At 41.0% G+C, this 18,475-nt stretch overlaps 1 protein-coding gene across 2 annotated transcripts in view; it reads left to right on the forward strand.

The window, feature by feature from the left end:
- The window catches only part of ALDH1A2 (aldehyde dehydrogenase 1 family member A2), a 43,924-nt gene that overhangs the window by 16,847 nt on the left and 8,602 nt on the right, over window positions 1-18,475 (forward strand). For both annotated transcript variants that reach the window (XM_025210551.1, XM_006029090.3), the window contains exons 7-8: window positions 12,373-12,475; window positions 17,581-17,765. In XM_025210551.1, coding sequence (XP_025066336.1) covers window positions 12,373-12,475; window positions 17,581-17,765 — 288 coding nt within the window. The remainder of the gene's footprint in view (window positions 1-12,372; window positions 12,476-17,580; window positions 17,766-18,475) is intronic.

An 18,475-nucleotide genomic window follows, 5' to 3' on the forward strand; every position in this document is an offset into this window, starting at 1 on the left:
AGATCTGGTTATATTTAGAGAGTGCTAAAAACAGGCTCTGTTGCATTCAGACTTTGACAAACCATTGTATGGAAGAAGCCTACAACTCCAGGGGTCTGTCCTCTCCTTGATATAAGTACATAACTCCCACGTATGTCAATTGCTGTTTTGTGTGCATCAAGCATAGACTGCCCTTCACAGTGAGATAATTTGCTCTTGGTGTGAGATTATAAATTATCTAATCCAGCAGCTTTTATAGACATGTGTGGTAACTCCTGCTGAAGTCAATGGGAGTTTTGTGTGTGCAGTGACTACAGAAACAGATGAAAGTATTACTTAAAATATTTATTGTGTCAAGTCTATAATAAATTTGGATATCACAGCATGAACCTAAATTATCAGTAAAATATGGATGCAATTTTGGCCTGATTTACATGCACAATTACCTGAAAGTAAATTCCCCTGTGCCAATTGTGTGCAGATTTATATAACGTTTTAGGTTATAATATACAAAAGATAATATAAAGCATCAACTGCAATATCAGTATTCAGAGAAATTACAACTATTGCATTAGATCTGTAATGTAACAACTTTATATTAGCAACACAAACTATTGGAAACCTTAATATGAGCTGATTACCCCCTATAAATTAAGTTGAAACAATTGTTTTCATAAAGATATGTGGTCTGTGTTTAAGATAAATATTCTATTATACAGGATGTTGCACTGTTTGGGGGAGGAAAAATACAGATGGGTTAGGTTTCAAAGTTGTCTTTTGTAGCCAAAATAAATTTTTATTGTAGTTTCAGACAGCTTTACTTTTAATAGGCATTTAAACTCAAAAGTTGTGGGTTTTATACTAACTCAGTGTCTACCTTTAAAAGCCTTACTAATAGGAAGTGAAAAGCATTACAGAGATGAAAAAGCAATTCTCTAAGAACCCAAAGCAAGAACAGATGGAACATTTTAATGCAGAGTTAGTGTAAACTGTTCCATATTGTTTCTGATTTCCTGTAACACTGAATACTTGTAACAGCAAGTCAACATTGTAACATTTTAAATACAGTACTGTAAGATCAACTGTTATATAAAGAGCCTCAGACTCTTCAGAAACCATTTCTTTTTTTAATGAAATAAAAATGGAAATATATTATCTCTACTTGTATTTACAGCCATTGTATATTCCGGTGAATTCCAACAGGCATCAGATATTCCCACAGCCAAAATATTAATGGCCATTTCCACCAGCTCTTTCAGATGCTAGTACCAGGAGTTAATATGTTAGCTTTAACAAGTTAATGAGAAAATGTATCAGCAGAAAAGCAAAGTTAGTTAAGTTTAAATGCCCGGGGCATGGATTTGTCTCACTTTTCCACTATTAGAATTACAGAAAAAAATTGGAATCATGCATGCTGTAAGTAAGAGTTAATTCAACTGACCTTCTGCATGCAAAAGTCATCATTTGCATACAGAACTTCTGTGCAAAATAAGAGCAAATGAGCCCCACTGTCCCTAGCCTAAGCTGTTACTCTCCAGGGGAAAATAAGTCACTCTTGCTGCAGGGTTTTATTATGACTAGTATATCTATATACTTTATGAATGTGTGTACACGTATATACATATATGTGTGTATACATACATACATACATACATACGTACATATAAATATATATATATGTATATATATACACACACACACACACACACTAGCCAATTGCCCCTCAAGAATGATATGGGGGCCAGAGATGGAGTGCTGCCACCCACCACCCCACACTGTCGCAGCCTCCCAGGAGCAGGGAAGGGGGAAGCTTGCCCAGCTATATATACACACACACACACACAGACATGTACATGTACACTCATGAAGTATACACACACACACACACACACACACACACACACATACATATATATATTAGGGGTCTGCGAAGCTTTGGGCCCTGATTCGATTTGGCCTGATTCAGTGGCCAAAATGCTGATTCAGTTTGGAATCAGAGAACCCTTTAATCTCTCCAGAACCCTCTGAACTGATTCAGAGAGATTCGGTGATTCAGATATAGACACAGCTTTAAACGTTTTTTCTACATACCTCTAGGTAGCAGATGGCTCATGAGTGCTGTGATGCTGGGGCACATGGAGTGTCCCACAGGAGCGCAGGGGGCTCTCAAGCATGCTTGGCAACAGACCCGAAAGTGGACCAGAAGCACTTCTGGTCTACTTTCAGGTCTGCCAGAGAGCACGCAGGGGGCTCCTCTGTGCCTCCGCTCCCCCCGGCTTGGTGACTGGTGCCTCCTGGGTCTGGGGGGCACATGGGGTCCCCCCATGGTGACTGCCGAGCCAGGAAGGTATGGGGGGAGCCCCCTGCACACTCCCTGGCAGACTCATAGGTGGACTGGAAGTACTTCTGGTCCACTTCTGGGTTCAACGCCAAGCATGAGGGGGACCCCCTGCACTCCTGTGGGATGCTCCATCTGCCCCAGCATTGCAGTGTTCACTAGCTGCACCTGGTACCTCAAGGTACGTAGAAAAAATATTTAAAGCTGTGTCTATGTCTGAATCGCTGATTCTCCAAATCAGCATCGAATCTTCAGATTCAAATTTGGCCAAATTGAATCAGGGACAGTGATCCAAATCAACAAATCGAATCACTGTCCCCAATCCAATTCAGGCAGAATCCAAATCAAATAGGGCCTGCTTCGCACACCCTTAAAATATAGATCGATAGATAGATAGATAGATCTCAACCTTTTTATTAAAATTGAACAAAGAACAAAGAAAATGATAGTAAGAGACAAAGTACATGAACTCTGCCTATACAGTGATGGTAATTTTGTCTCATATTTTGAGAATATTTTTTCTTAAATTTTGAGCTCGTTCAGGCTCTGATTCAGGACAACACTTAAGCTTGACCCTATCTGTTCAAGATAATACTTAAGTGGTAGCTGTACATTTCCTGCTTCCCACTTGAGTGAGCCAATATCATCTGAACTGATTGGAGTGATAAAAAGCCCCTGTTCTCCCAATAAGCATGTGTAATTATCATTCATCACAGCAGCAACAAAACAAATACTGATTCCAAAGGGACATCGACCCCCACCTGTTGACTGAGGCAAGTTCAGTCCTGGTTCCCCATTTTACAACTTGCTCCCTTCTGCAGCACAGACTGAAGAGGCGTAAAGCCACGTTAATTAAATGAAAAAGAAAGCAAGTGAGCATACATATAGATAATGGAACCAACATGCCATATTGCACACACAGTGCTCTGTGCAAATTGGGGTGGGTGGCCTGACTCGCCAGGAGAGGACAAAGGTTGAGAGACATAAGAGTATGTCACTGTGCATTGACCCTCCTTCGTGCAGCCATTTGGAAGGGCCAATATATATAAGGTGGTCATCTGCAGATCCTACAAACTGCTGGCTTTGTCTCGTCTCTTTGCCAGGCTGGCACCCTTACTGGCTTTATAACCAGAAGATGTAAGTTTTTGCTACCATGTTTGTGCCTTTCACAGGATGTAGAAGGGAGATATATACCTAAAAAGAGAGTTAAATTTAGATTAGAAAGGAGACAGACCAAGCAGAACGTGCTACAATGCATTTGGCTTAGGCTTGAATGTTAGGTTTAAATCAGCCTAAGCCCAGCTTCTGGCTCAAGGCTAAGCTTGTGAACATTTTGTAAATTGGTCTGCACTCCCCATTTCTTCTCTAATACTCTCTCAGACTTTATGCACTTTCAGACCTATTAAAAATATGCCATGTGTCAAAAGCCCAGGTTCCCTTTCATCTTCCCAGCCCTGAGGAAAATTTGAAAAATGAGCATATAAAAAACATATTTTTCTTTCAGTTGTCACTGTCCATCCGAACTCTTTATCTGGTCCCCTGGCTTTCATAGCTTGCCTCATGCACACCAAAACAGTAGTTCTTCAGCCCTTTTATCCCACAAGCCACTTTGTAAGAGAAATATCTGTCAATGGATCACCTCCTCTCTCAATCCCCCAGTGCCTGATTCTCAAAGTGGTTCATTCTGCGGCTCATTAGGAAAGGTACTGTAGACAACTAGTGTTCTCTGAACCACATGTTGAGAGCTGCTGCACTGAAAAAAAAGTCAAGATCAAGACATGGAGCATTTTGCCATTAACTCTTTAGGTATCAGCAGGTCTGATGCCTTCTCCGTTTACATTCGTTTATACTCTTCAGCAATTTGTTTGGTGGAGAAATTTCTAACAAGTTAGTCTATTCTTATCTAATTATTTTTCCTGAAACTGGCCTTGCTCACATTCTTCTTAATTCCTACAATCTTGTCCCCTTCAGTCTCCTGGACACCTTCTGCACCCTTCGGTCAGGCACAGTGCTACTGCTGAGCACAGTCTTTCTCACCAGATGATATGACTTTGCTAATACCTATTTGCTGCCATCCATTGTTTCTCTTTCGAATACCACATACTTTTAAAATGTCTTATAATTCTTTTCAAAGCCTTTTGCAACTCTTTTTGCCTCATCACAGAGTCTATCTTCAACTATATTGTCCCTTAGCCTTTGTATTCTGACACTGATGCCAGTTCTTGGTGAATGTGCCCTATTGGAGCTTACGGGAGTTTTTCCATTGATTTCAGGATTTGTAGGCCAGGATTTCATTCACACTCCTATTTGCTTCTCATGCCTACTTCACTGTGTTTTTCCATGCCACCCTCTTCTTGATTTGCTTACCATCCTACTAACTTCTCTCTATTCAAGTCTCTCTTAAATATCAAATTCTTCCATGAGAGTCACAAGGAGTGACCACATGAGTAAGATTATCTATAGCTATGTTATCTCAAGACCTCAATTTTCCACTGCACCCATGTGTTTGCCACTAAAGAGCCAGACCCTAAGGGCAAGCAATGTCTTCATATTTGTCCTCCTATAGCTCATCATCAAATAATATAAGAGTAATAGTGAGGGTCAGGAATGAATTCTCATGCACAGTAGTTACTTCAGTTCCCTGATGCACAAAAACAAACTCCAGATGACAGTGGGCCAGGAAAATGAAATTTAATTCTGTGAAGTTCAGAACAGTGAAACCTGGATTTTTTTGGCGAGCTCTAACTCAATATCTTTTAGAGCTTCATTCACCTGAACTTACAGAAAGGGGCTGAAAGATTGCCACAGCTCTGAACATAGTTCTCCTTGGTACTTTTGAAACAGTGCCCCACCCACGCCCCATTTTGTACCCCGATGACAGGACTGAAAGCTGCTTAACTGAAACATTTACTATTTTTTTTCATCTTTAAATGTCATGTGTTAATTACGGAACGATCAAACCCTTCTATTCTTTCTCATCTAAATGAACTTCAGCCATTGTTTCATCATCACATAAATCCTTGTGAGGGGACAGCAATTCATACTTATTACAAAGGCCAACAGGTGTTTCTTCTACTTCTGAGTATCTTCTAATTTTCTGAAGAATCCTTCTCTAATAAATGATAGAAATCTCAGAATAGAAGGAAAACGCTTACGGTAGCTTTACAGATGTGCCATCCTGTATGCACTTAATTATGGACTCTGATTTTTGCAGCCACCAAAAAGTAATTAAGCAAGTGTTTTGCACAAACAGGAATCTGAACATTTTATTCAACAGTTGGAAAACTAACTAACACTTTATTGCATACTTTATTCACACTTTATTCAACAGTTGGACAACTAGATAACATTTGTGTGCATATGGTATGTATAAATTAGGAGACTGGTTGAAAACAGCAAGATGTATACATTAAAAATATCTGAACTTTAAATCACCAGCTGTTTTTAAAGCATTTGTTTAAGGCAAATAAATATCTAGAAGCATTTTGAAACATTGTGCATGATTTATACAGGTTGCCTCACTTTTTGCAAGTGGAATTTTTCATCTGTAGTTTTGCTCCTGCAATAAATTAACTGTGATGAAATGCACCAAAAGAAATCCACAGAGAACCTGTAGTGTATCTCATTGTAGAGAAGAGACAACCCTCTGTTATAACGTGACTAGCTATCATTATTCAGTTATCAACATCCTAAGTGTTGTAAAATCACAAGTCAGGTGCCAAAAATCATGAATGGACTTGAAGCATGTGAGATTGTTTCTAATTCCTACCATAGTTAGGATTCTTTTTATTTGTTTTTCTGGTTCGGTGCCACTTTGGAATCACATTTTCAAGGGATTTGATGATGGATTGATTTGCAACCAAAAGAGCTAGCTACTTAAAAAATAAAATTAAACTGGGATTCTCCCCTAGCCACATGAATCCAGGTGCACGGGTCTTAATAAATCAACAGATATCAGGAGACTTGTGAGACAATTATGAGAGCTGGCAACACTTCATGAGGTGACTGGACAGTTAGGATCATCTAATTTTCTCTGGCTTTCTAGCTTCCATAATAAACTAAATACAGCATGTTCTTCCTAATAGAACCATACAAGGTCTCCCAAAGTCCCAGTCAGAAAAGGACTTTTCACTACATTAAAGTATTAGATTATGACTATTTACAACCACAATACTGTCGATTCAAAATGGGGGAAAAAGTTGAGGCCAGGTTGATAGTCACATTCTTTATATTGCATTTACTAAACTAGTAATTGTGTTATCACAATGAGATATTAACATGATTTACCAATAGCTATGTGTTTATAAAACATCAGGATTTGGGGGAAAATATGTAGCTGCTAATGCTATCTAGTGAACAAATCTAAATGTATTCTACTTTCATTCCTTAGTAGAAAGGAGAACAATAATACATTAAGAATGCATCACCAGGGAAAAGATCTGGATATCGATTTACATTTTTTGACATACTGCCCAGCAGTTTGCTCCGCAAATGTTTATTGTGTACCAATAATTCCTGTTAGAAAGCAAATGTGTTACCTCCAAATGTGAAGTGATTTGCAACTCCATCCAGTTGCTACAAGCTCTGAAGATGAGAATCACAGATAACATACAGAACATTTGAAGCAGTGGCCAACATGAAATGTATTTTAGGCGGCTGTTTTCCATTTTCTTCAAGCTAAAACCCACTATAAAAGGCAGACAGAGTAACTCTGATTCAAGATAGGATTCAGTTCTATGTTCATGCAGTTTTGTACATGAATAAGCCAAATAAATATTCAATAAATCGGTTTGGATGCCTGTGTAAACACAAGGTCTATAAACAACTTCAATAAAACCCAGCAAAGTGGCCTGCATTTTGCTTGGCAGAATGTTTTCCTTATGCAGTTAGATTAACAAACCATGATCTCATCATTAGTCAACAAGATACTAGAGAGACCATCAAAGCAAACTACAGGAGAGTCAAGATTGATTCATGCCAAACAAATGTTTGTAGCTAACAGCTGTATTACCACTGATTCTAATTTACTCAGCAGGATTCTTCTTTCATTTCCTGTGAGATGAATGTCATGTTGCATGATATAGACAGCATGTCTATCTACTGCATGAGTAATGAGTTGTGTCAGCTCTCTTGTATCATAAAACCTCTTTGTTTTTGGCTGTTATGTAGAATTACATCTTGGCTTCTCTTCCATTAACAGGAAGAATTTTAAAGGCTCCATGCCATGTTTCAAGAGGTCTGTTAGTCACATCACTGAAAAGCCAAAGTTAAAGTGAGGAGATTTTGAGAAGGGCATATCATAACTCACTCATTCGTGATTTAGCATGTGTAGTGATGATTTTTGTTACTCATCATTCTTCTGGGATGTTTGTGCTTCCTAGACCTAAGGAATTGTCACCAGGCTGTCATTCCAGTCCTTGCCTGAAATACAGAACACGTTCACTTCCTTAACACCAGAATGCAAAAGGTGGAACCCTGGCCCCATCTACATCTGGGAGGTTGACCATTGACCTCAGTGGGGCCAAGATTTTACCCAAGTTCCTAATAAACCCTGCTTGCCGTTGGGATACTTCCAATGCTTTCCTTCTGGGATTCCCTTTTTCCTGTTGGAGCTATGTTCTGCTATGTAGTTATGTTCGAAGCACTACTGGCTGTTCCTAGAAATGGGCATCAGGCTGCCAAAGAATGTTACCTTTCTCCACTTGCTGATTTTGAAGTTCACTAATCTTTGCTGCCCAGGGACAACACCTTAGGTCAACTAAGCAACTTGAGTGTATCATGTTGAAATAGAATGATTTTTACAGAATGATTCTGGATACAATCAGGAATAGACATTTTTACACAGAGAAAGTAGAATCTTGGTTTAAGAGGTTTTTGTCCAAAATATGCACAGCATTCTTTTGTCTCACAAGTGAAAGGGCTACTCTGGAGATAGAATTTTACTCCTTATTCTCAGATCACTAACCAACCTCCTACAACTCCGAGCTCATGCTATTCCAGTTCAGCTTCTTTCTCAGTAGCCCCAAGGAGGTTTAGGGTATGTCTAGAAGACCTTGTAAGTGAGCTTTGGAACACTACTGAGAAATAAGCCTCACCCCCTGGTGCCCAGACCTACAAATTTCCAGAGCTCACAGTTTAGAGCAGCCCTGTGCACACTCCCAGCAGTGCACTCTGGCTCTCTGTCTCAATGAGCTCCTGTCTAGCTCACTTATCTAGTATTTCCTAGAATGTGAACAAAATCAGCAGCCTCTCTGTGAATTTATTACTCATAGTAGCTTCTAATTAACTAAGTTTCCCTGTGCAGACAATATTGCACAAACAGAAGGACATGCAGGTGAATCATCCACTGTGCAGAAGGGATGCTGATCCTTTTGATTCAGGTGTATCCTACTATACATCCTGTGCTCTGAAGATATAAAGGTTCAGGACAGAGGCACAGCTGAAAGTCAGAAGCACTGTTTAGAATTAAAGAATGAAACTCATGTGCTTCTTAGTTTGTTTTGTTTTATTTCTTATTTTGTGAGGTTTCAAGTGCTTTGGTAAGATGAGAAACAATGGCAAAAGTTGCTTTTTTTGTGCCACGTTGGCATCTCTATTGCTGTCTGGAATCAGAAAGAACATAAATATGAAAATAAAAGTAATGGGTGCAAAAGGTTACTACATTCTAAAAGAAGGTAGATAAAGTTTGACATTTCTATCTAAAATGTTTTGCAGATGCTATTTAAAATGGGACAGAATGAATTTCTTCCTAAAACCAGCAAGCAAACACCCTCTCAGTTATTAAACTAATACAAAGAAAACTGCAATCAGTTTAATAAACTGAATCCTTAAGGGGCTGCTCTTCAAGTAGCTTCATTGAATAGAGGTGCCCTGTATAGCCGTGGGTGGTTTTATTTCCTTTTTTATTATTTTCTTTATTTATTTATTGTTCTATATAACAAATAGTTTTCTTTGAGATGGGCCAAATTACATCTACCCACACCCTCCGTGCAGTTTACGGGGTTATGGTATTGCACAAGTTATCCAGGGATACTTCTGATATCAATCTTGCAGCCTATTCAAAACAAGGATGGGGAGTCAAGGTTTTCTGTGCCAACATTCCTGCAGCACAACTCCATTATCTGTGGGGGAGTCCTCTTTTCCAGTGTTCCCTAGCTAGGCTGCACTGCCTGTTGGGAGTTCACAGATAGAGCTGAGAGACACCACAGGAAGTATGAACGGACTGGAACGCTATCACTTATCCCTTTGTAACTGGCTCTCATTGTGGATGAGGACAAAAATGAAAAAGGCTCCTTTTCCCAATAAATTATCGCAGCCCCAGTACCCTCCCTAAAACCTTCCTGTAAGTTCACAGAGCACAATCGGAGTACACTGAACAGAGTTCTTGTCCTCAGGAGTAACATGCCATGTGCTAAGCTGCTTCGAGCTCCCCCATACTGAAGTGTGCATTTATTTACAGCATTAACAGTGAATCAAACCTCTCTCTCAAGCTTCTACTTGACACACCATCAATGACCTCAGTATATATAACAAGATCAGTGATTCTCACACAAGGATGATGTGCCATCCCAAGGTGCCACAAGATTCTTTTAAGGGTGATATGCAGCATTAGTATTACTAGGTGTGTGAACACCTACACAATTCACAGGATAAATCCAGAGATTTCAAATAGGAATCCATAATATCAAAAACATTCTAACCCATCTTTCTGAGTTCTTTGTAATCAAGAAATTGTGCTACTATTGTTCCATAGTCAAGAAATGAATTAAAGCTAAGAATTGTCAAGAGATGCACTGAGTCTATAAAGGTTGAGAACCACTGAACAAGATCACAGACAACAGATTTCCAAATTCAGATCATTGTCTCCAGCTCCTGTAACATTTTGTAGTTATTTGTTTTGTAGAGTTCATTTATCTTTATTTACATAATCACAAAGGTCTGACATAAAAGCAGAAAAGGTGGGGAAAAGACAGACCTTATGTTCCACTTTTTGTTTGTATTCTGATTTTTTTAGTAGAAATAATTATCATTCTTTGAGAGAGGGAGGTTTCAAGCCCTGAGGTTGCAGAATGATGTGGGCCAGCACCGGCTGTAAACACAATGCCCTTGTTGATTTTCAAATGTAAAGTTCAGAACCGTTTGAGAGATGTTGGAATTTTTAAGTGATGCGTTAAATGTTGGGGAGGGGATTTCATTTTTTTTTTTTGGTGCATGCCTGGTTGTCAGTCAAATGTAGCAGTAAAATCAGCTCCAATTAAGGGGATATGTAAGGAATTTCATGATAATGTCAACACTCCATTTCATCATTACAGAGGTAAAGAAAAGAGGCAAAAGTTAATTTATTATTTTTTTTAATTCAGAAAACCTCCCATTAAACTTGTTAGTGGTATCACCATATACACAGTTAATCACAGAGTTATGTGGCCTGGTTGACAATTCCTTAATTATCCTGTGGGCTTTTGCTTTGTTTTTTCTAGTGGGGGCCCTGGGTTCTGTTTCACTTGCTTTATGATTACTCCATTGCTGACCTAACTTTCTCCAGCAGACTGGCTTTAATTCTGTAGGAGTTCAGTTTCTCTTCCATTAACCCCTTAGTGCTGTGAGTCAGCATCACCTGGGCCAGTGAATTTGAGTTTAATACAGGGAGATCCAAATAGCTAAAGCCTGTAGTATAACGTACAGATAAAAGTTAAACTGCTACTACAAATTCAGGAAAGTAATCACTTATTCTAGCGAATAGAACAATGGACTGGGTCCTGAAGATGCTTTGAAAATGACTGACAGAACATGAATATGGTCAGACTGCTTCCACATTTTACTGATCTTTCACCAGCAAAATGGCCCCTTTTGTTGCAGTCCTGGGGCTGCTCTAATTTCCACTAGGGGCTGCATTCTCCTTTAGTTTTCCTACAGTTAAGTAAAAGTGAAGTTACTTTTAGACCACCTTTAACTTGGACCCTAACCACCCCAACTGTCCCATGGAGCCAAGCCTAAAATGCTGGTATATTTGCATCATCTTGTCCTATCCAGTGTTCTTCTTCATCTTCTATTGGCTGCACACCCTATATCCAATGGTGCTGATTTTGTGGTGATGCGGTATGCTCTGTTTTATAATTTTATTGGTAAATCAATTTAATCCTTTGGATATTCAAAACTGAATACTGGGCACATCTACATGTGCATTAATGAACCATAGTTACTGCACATTAAACTTAGTACCTGTAACAACAGGTACTAACTCAATGCACAGTAACCAGCACTACTGCGCAGTAGCACCAGTGTATACCTTTTTAGTGATCCTAATGTGCAGTAGACTATTTCTACTGAGCATTAGTGCAATAGCACAGCTTTTGCCATGACAAGCTAATGCACAGTAGAATTAATCTACTGCGCATTTAGCATCTTGTGTAGATGCACCCACTGAGGAGGATTTATGTCCTTCAAAGAATGGATTTGGATTACAGTCTGAAAAACTTCAGTATTTAGGATAGATTATAATAATTAGAATTGTAGTGATCGAATTACAAGCTCCATATAAAAGGAGTATGATAGCACTTATTACTTAGGTATGCTTACCTAATAAGTGCTGCACTTGCTGTACATGTTATGTCATTTGTTTTTTTCAGTATCAAACCAAAAGTTATAAGGCCAAGCCTTGTGTTAATGGTATAGAGAACTCCTTGCACATGTTTATATGTAATACATGCTCCAATTATTTTTAAAGAAGTAACTCTGGTTACACAGATTTTAGATTTTACCTCAAATCTCCATTAGATCTTGTCAGTCTAGAAGATAAACCCCTCCCCCACAAACATCCAGAAGACACCCCTAAATCATTTCAGCAGATATTAAAGGGTAACTCCTTCTGACATGTTTACACTAAGTTTTGTCCACTCTCTCGTTCTGGGAAGACCTGGGAAGTTGTCTATTATGTGAATCTTGGATTTCAAGAACCTGCTAGATTATTTAATAGCTGTGTTCCACTGATGTAGCTGACTGTTGTACTAACTGTATGACTGCATTGTCTGTAAAAATGTTTCTCCATTTCCTTTCAGGTTGGGAAGCTGATCCAAGAAGCAGCTGGACGGAGTAATTTGAAGAGAGTTACTCTGGAGTTGGGGGGGAAGAGCCCAAACATTATTTTTGCAGATGCTGATTGTAAGAAAGCTCTTGCACATTTACCTTAAAAACATGTTTGCATGTTGTCATTTTCTTTTCAATCTATATCTGTCCATTGAAAGTCAAGCTAACAAAGTAAACATTGAGGCTGCATCTAACCAAATTGTTAAACATTACTGTAACTGCCTATGGGTATGCTTTTTAAAAGGCTAACTTTATCTGTGGGGCTTCAAAGAGAACAGTAAAGTAAAACAAGGGTTAGAGCCAACCATGAATCATAATCAATGCCCTGCTACTCTGGTCTTAATTCGGGTGCTCCAGTACTCTAGAACTGGACAGTCAGTGACAGCTACAGGTAACTTAAAAGATAGAAGGGTTTACTGAATGAAGTCTGATAGTGGATAATAATATCAGTGCAGTACTCCTTTTGTTATGCATGTAATAGTAAGCATTACCTTACATTTCTCCTTCATTTTTTTATTTTTGGCATTTCAAATCTGTGCATTACAAATTGTCACAGGGAGATGGATGTTTTGGCAGTTGGGTAAGGGTGTGCAGCTGGGATTTTTTGGCACCTAAGAAGGTTCAGGCAGTAGTTTAGGGTTGTGGGAAGTTTCTGCTAAAATGGGAAGTTTCTGCTAAAATGATCAGCAATTAAATAGTTAACAATGTTGACATATGAATTGTAAGCAGGAGGTTTCAAAGTTAACACCCCATTAAGATGAATGGGGCAGTTCACACCTTGCCTGGAGCTCTTGTTTCAGGGTATGAGAAACTCACAACACTCTGCAGCTTTGGAGAGGTTTCTTTGCCACCAAAGGGAATAAGGCTTGAAAAAAGAAAGCAGTGCCATGTGTGGATCTGGGCTAGGCTACAAGTCAAGTTTGCCTTCAAAGCTCTCCTATGATCTCTAAAGATTAGGGTAAAGCTTAAAAACTCTCAGCTACCGTTGCCTTAAATAAATGGGAAAGATTTTTACCAGTTCTACTGGCCTAGGTCTGGTAGAACCCTGTATGTTAACACATGTAAAACCCTGTATATTTTTTCAAGGGGAAATAAGAGGCTTTTAATGTTAGCTTAAGCCCTTCCTAAGTGACAACACTAAAACCCAAAAGGCTATCTCACTGGAATAAGGGAACAGACACATCAAGAAGCTCATTTGTGGCAAAGAAGGGCAGGACTGTACCTTGCAGGACTGCTCTGTGGTAACTGCCCTTGTGCACACTTACTTGCTTGCATTTCCTGGGAGAAAGAGCATGCATATGACCAGTTACTGCAGAGCAGCTGAGGCGCAGGAAAGCTCTGCCATTTTTTGTCTCAGAGTCGTGTGTTCATTTGCTTGTGTCCAGTGTGTCTCCATGGGGGCTTATATCCAAATAACTCTTTATGGCTAAGTACAGACAGTCAAAAAGCGTGAAGCTGAATCAATTCAATCTTCACAGGTTAGTGTAAGGTGCATAGATTGAACTGATAAGCACGTAAACAGACATTCACTTTTGATTCTGGAAATGCAGCCACAGCCCTGCAAAGGCTCAGGCCAGAAGCCAGGGAGCACTAGCGCACACCTCCCTGCTTGTCTGGAGCAGACAGTCTGAGGCACAGCTAGCCTGCCCACCCTGCAATGTGGGGTTTGCAGGGGAGGTACAAAGCATCCTGGGATGCTGGGGAACTGTGAGTTAACTTGAATCTGGAGGGGATCTGGGACAGAATTTCAATAAACTGATTTAGCCTAAATCAGTTAAGTCTGATAATACATCCAACCAGGTTTATCTTAAACCAGTTTTGGCTATTTTAGAAAGTGGTTTATGTGAACTCAACTTCTGTTGTATTATAGATCTGAACTGCTGTTCAGTCACTTGTACCGATTTATGTGTAACTTCTGTTACTAGGCTATTTGCTTCAGCTCATACCTTAGATTACATCAAAACTTTGTCCCATGCAGATATATCCACAGGCTCACCCACAATTAAACCCGTGCAAACCCCTGTAGGTGCATTCCTACTTCAGTTTAAGAACAGTTTTTTTGGGTTAGTTCCAGCCTATTCCTAACTGTTCTAAATTAAGTTGAAATAAATGATTCAGACTGAAAATGTTCCTATACCTTTTCCACTTGGCTAACTAAAATGGTTTTAAATCATATTTTAAATTACATGTGTACCTGTCTGCATAAAGACAAACATTGACTGCATTGTACTGTCTGCAGTTGGATAACCCGATACAAGCAATGAATATAATAATTAATCCATAATTTTAATGTAACCACCTTGGACTGTTGTCAGTCTCTTGCCCAAATCTACAGTTTGGGCAATTCTCCTCAACTCGGAGAATTCAATGAACAATTTGTTCTTTTAAGCATTTACAACTGTTTATCTACCAGAAATGTTTCAGGAGTTTCTTCCCCATCTCTACTTTTATTATCCAGTAGGGGAAATTTGAATTTGAAGGACAGTTATTTCCACAGTTCACCATACAAAAAAACCTCTAAAAGAACCTAAGCAAGTATTTGCCTGTCTGCAAATATACTATGAAAGCTCAACTTGAGATACAAGCTACTGACCTATTATTTAAGAATTGTAGACAACTCAGTGGCTATTTCAAAGGCACTATTTGTTCTGTTTGCAGAACAATGTGAGCTTAAGTTTGCAGAAACTGAGGACAAGCCCATTGAAACTATACCATGCACTTCATGGTGCAAAACTGTGTTAAGGAAACAAAAAAGAAAGCAGTTAATCAGTCCTAAGCATTACTGGTTTCAGCCTTTTCCTGACTGTCAGGGAACAGGAGTTTCAAGCTTGTGGTGGAAATGGAATTACTTATTTAAAAAAAAACTGTTAAGCCGTGCTTTGAAGTACTGTAGCACGTTGCTACATAATAGGTTGCCTTTTTTAATCTTTAGAAAGGCTCATAAGGACCATTTCTTCCATACCCAAAAGAAAAAATTGACTCTGCAAACCAAATCCCATTTCATGTCTAATGTGTGTCCAAGTGGCACTTATATAGCCATGTAACTGCAACTTGTGGAACTTGAACACTGGATTCTAATTCCACCTATGATGGAACAGGATCACTCAAGTGTATACACACCTGCTGAAAGTGATAGAGAGGAGAAGGACTCTCCCACCTTTGGGCCCAGTTTCCTACTGGTTGGAGCTGTAGACCCAGCCCCCCCCAAAATTTCACTTGCCAAGAGGGGATGTGAAACTGTATATTTCTTTCTAGAGCAAAGTGGTCTAACCACCACTAGGTCATAAGCTGGCCATTGCCCAGACCACTCTCCAGTTTTCCTTTTGAATTCAGCCAGCTCACTGGGCAGCCAAGAAGGGAAGATGTATGCAGCCAAAAGTATGCTCAGTGAGATGGATGCTTCCCCATGCTCTTTGTCCAGTCAATATTAGATGCAAGGTGCAGAAAAGCCATTTGGACAGTGGCCAGAACCCAATTATGCAGCTATGTAAGTGCCACTTGGGCATGCAAAGGTGAAATAGAATTTAACCCTGTTTATTGTGCCTGAATTTTCCTCTGCTGTAAATAGTGTAAGTCCACTGAAGTCACCAGCACTACAGCAGTGTCAAACTGTATAAATGAGAGCAAAATCATGCCTTGTGAGTCTAAAGTATTTGATTTCTTAATGCATGCAGCTTGTACCATATTTTCACAGGAACTGCTACATAGGGCTACCATATGTCCTGGTGTTCCGACACATCCTCTTTTTTGGGTCCTCTGATCTCCATCGGGATGGTTGTTTTAAATAGGAACAAATGTCTGGGATTTTGCTGGTAGAACTGCATTTTCCGGCATGCCCTAGCAGTGGACATATTTACCAGGGATCCAGGTTTTCCATCTGCTGGTGGAAAATCACAGATTTTCCTCTTTAAAGGAGGAAAGCATGGGTTTCTCCTTGCAGGCAGGCAGCCTGCAAGGAGCTGCTTGGGGCGACTGGAGGCAGGGGGCGCCATGTGAGTCTGCACGTGCACACACATGTGGCTGGCATGCAGCCAGGCAGGGTGGTGGGAGCAGCCCTGACATCTGGATGCAGGTAAGTCTATGGAGGTGGGGGTGGGGTTTGGAGGGCCAGGGCTTGGGGACTGTCCAGGGGGAGGGGGGCAGGGGGGTGTGGAGGGGATGGGTGTGGGGGTGGGGCAAGTGCCTGCCAGCACTGGGGAAAGGTGTCTGGGTGCTGGGGCTGTGGCAGGGCAGGGGGGTAGGAGAGAGGCACCTGCCCCTGTGGCAGGGGAAGGGGGCGGAGAGGCCCTTTGGGGGTGCTGGGGAGCTGCACAGCCAGGCCAGCAGCACTAAGGCTAGTGCCCATGCTTGTAAGGGTGGGCACCTGGGAGACACTTCCTGGAGTGGCTATAACCAGGCCACCTGGCATGGCATGGGAACCCCAGCCCAGGACTAGGGGTGCCACATGTCTCCCCTCCTCCTGCCTCCAGCCTGCACCACCACCCACATGAACTGGAGCCACTGCAGATGCTATGCTCTAGCCTGGTCAGGATGGGGGCAGCTGGGGGCTACCTCTAGCAGGGCTGGGTGGAGCAGAGAGCTGTGGGTTGGGAGTTAGGGGCACCAGCAGGGCTAGGGATGCTGTGGCGTGGGAGTGAGGGGCTGTGGGTTGGGAGTATGGGGCACTGGCAATGCCAGGGGGCTGCATATTGGGAGTGAGGGGAAGAGGGGAAGCAACAAGGACGGGAGGCTGTGGGTTGGGAATGAGGGACACCAGCATGGCCGGGGCGGGGAGAGAGACTGTGGGTCGGGAGTGAGGGCCACCAGCAGGGCCAGGTGTCTGCAGGTTGGGAGTGAGGGGCAGCAGCAGGGACAGGAGCTATGGGTTGAGGATAAGGGGCACCAGGCGGGCAGGGGGCCTATGGGTCAGGAGTGTGGGGCACTGGCAGCACCTCCATCCCGTGCGACAGGTATCCTCTTTTTTTGGAACTGGAAATATGGTAACCTTACAGCTATGTGAAATGAAATGAATTGTCTTCAGTTATAGCACCATAGAATAACACTATGTCTGGGGTTTTTTTAACCAAATCCACTGCTTCTACTTTGAAATTATGAAAACACAATGCTAAGTAACATATATGATGATGGTGCCAGAGCAGTGAATTGTTTCATGGCAGCAAGTGGTTGTCTTGGTTTTGTAGTGGACTATGCTGTGGAACAAGCTCACCAGGGGGTTTTCTTCAATCAAGGCCAGTGCTGCACTGCTGGATCACGGATTTATGTGGAAGAATCGATCTATGAAGAGTTTGTCAGAAGAAGCGTTGAGCGTGCCAAGAGGAGAGTAGTAGGGAGTCCTTTTGACCCAACTACAGAACAAGGTCCACAGGTAAAGCAGGAACATCTTAGCTCTGCCGAGCCCAAGGCTAGAGTGAGCAGTGGGGCTCATTCTAGGCAAAGCATGTTTTGTAGCTGATGAACGCACATATTATGTGAGTGCACTGCCAAATTCCGTAACATTTTTTCACAGCAGCAAGGGATAGCATCTGGCCTTAAATCTATATTGTGCACTTCTAAGCCATGCAGTGATAAGACCTGTTGGATGGTCAGACTTCCACCAGTCTCCGCTGTAGCCTGTCATCCTCCAAAAAAAGTTATGCATATTGCTATGACTGTGAGTGTGGAGCTCCAAGATGGGTCAGTTTTGAACACCAGTTAGGCAAACTTAGAAAAAGATCCCAATGTCCCTGTTACCACAGCATCAGTCCTTTTTTGGGACATTTGTAAGACCTGAATCTGGGACAACTGAATTAAAAGCATCTCCCACTATTTTTGGAGTTCCAAAACAGGTTGATTACTAGATGGCAGTAGCAAAGTTATAAATCTTGGTAGATACGGCAGCCACCTTGGGGTGACAAAGTCACATGAAGCTTAATATGGGTTACAGTCTTCTTTGAGATGAGGAAGTCAGCAGGCATTTACAGGTTTTTAGTACTGTTCAGATTCAAGCCAGACTGAACATATGCTGGAGTCAAGGGGTGATAACTCGCAGACATGCTTGAAGTCTAATTCTGGCTTTTTAGTCAAGCATATTGACTA

The sequence above is a fragment of the Alligator sinensis genome, unplaced genomic scaffold (assembly GCF_000455745.1).
Source record: "Alligator sinensis unplaced genomic scaffold, ASM45574v1 scaffold311_1, whole genome shotgun sequence".
In the NCBI taxonomy this organism is placed as follows: Eukaryota; Metazoa; Chordata; order Crocodylia; family Alligatoridae; genus Alligator; species Alligator sinensis.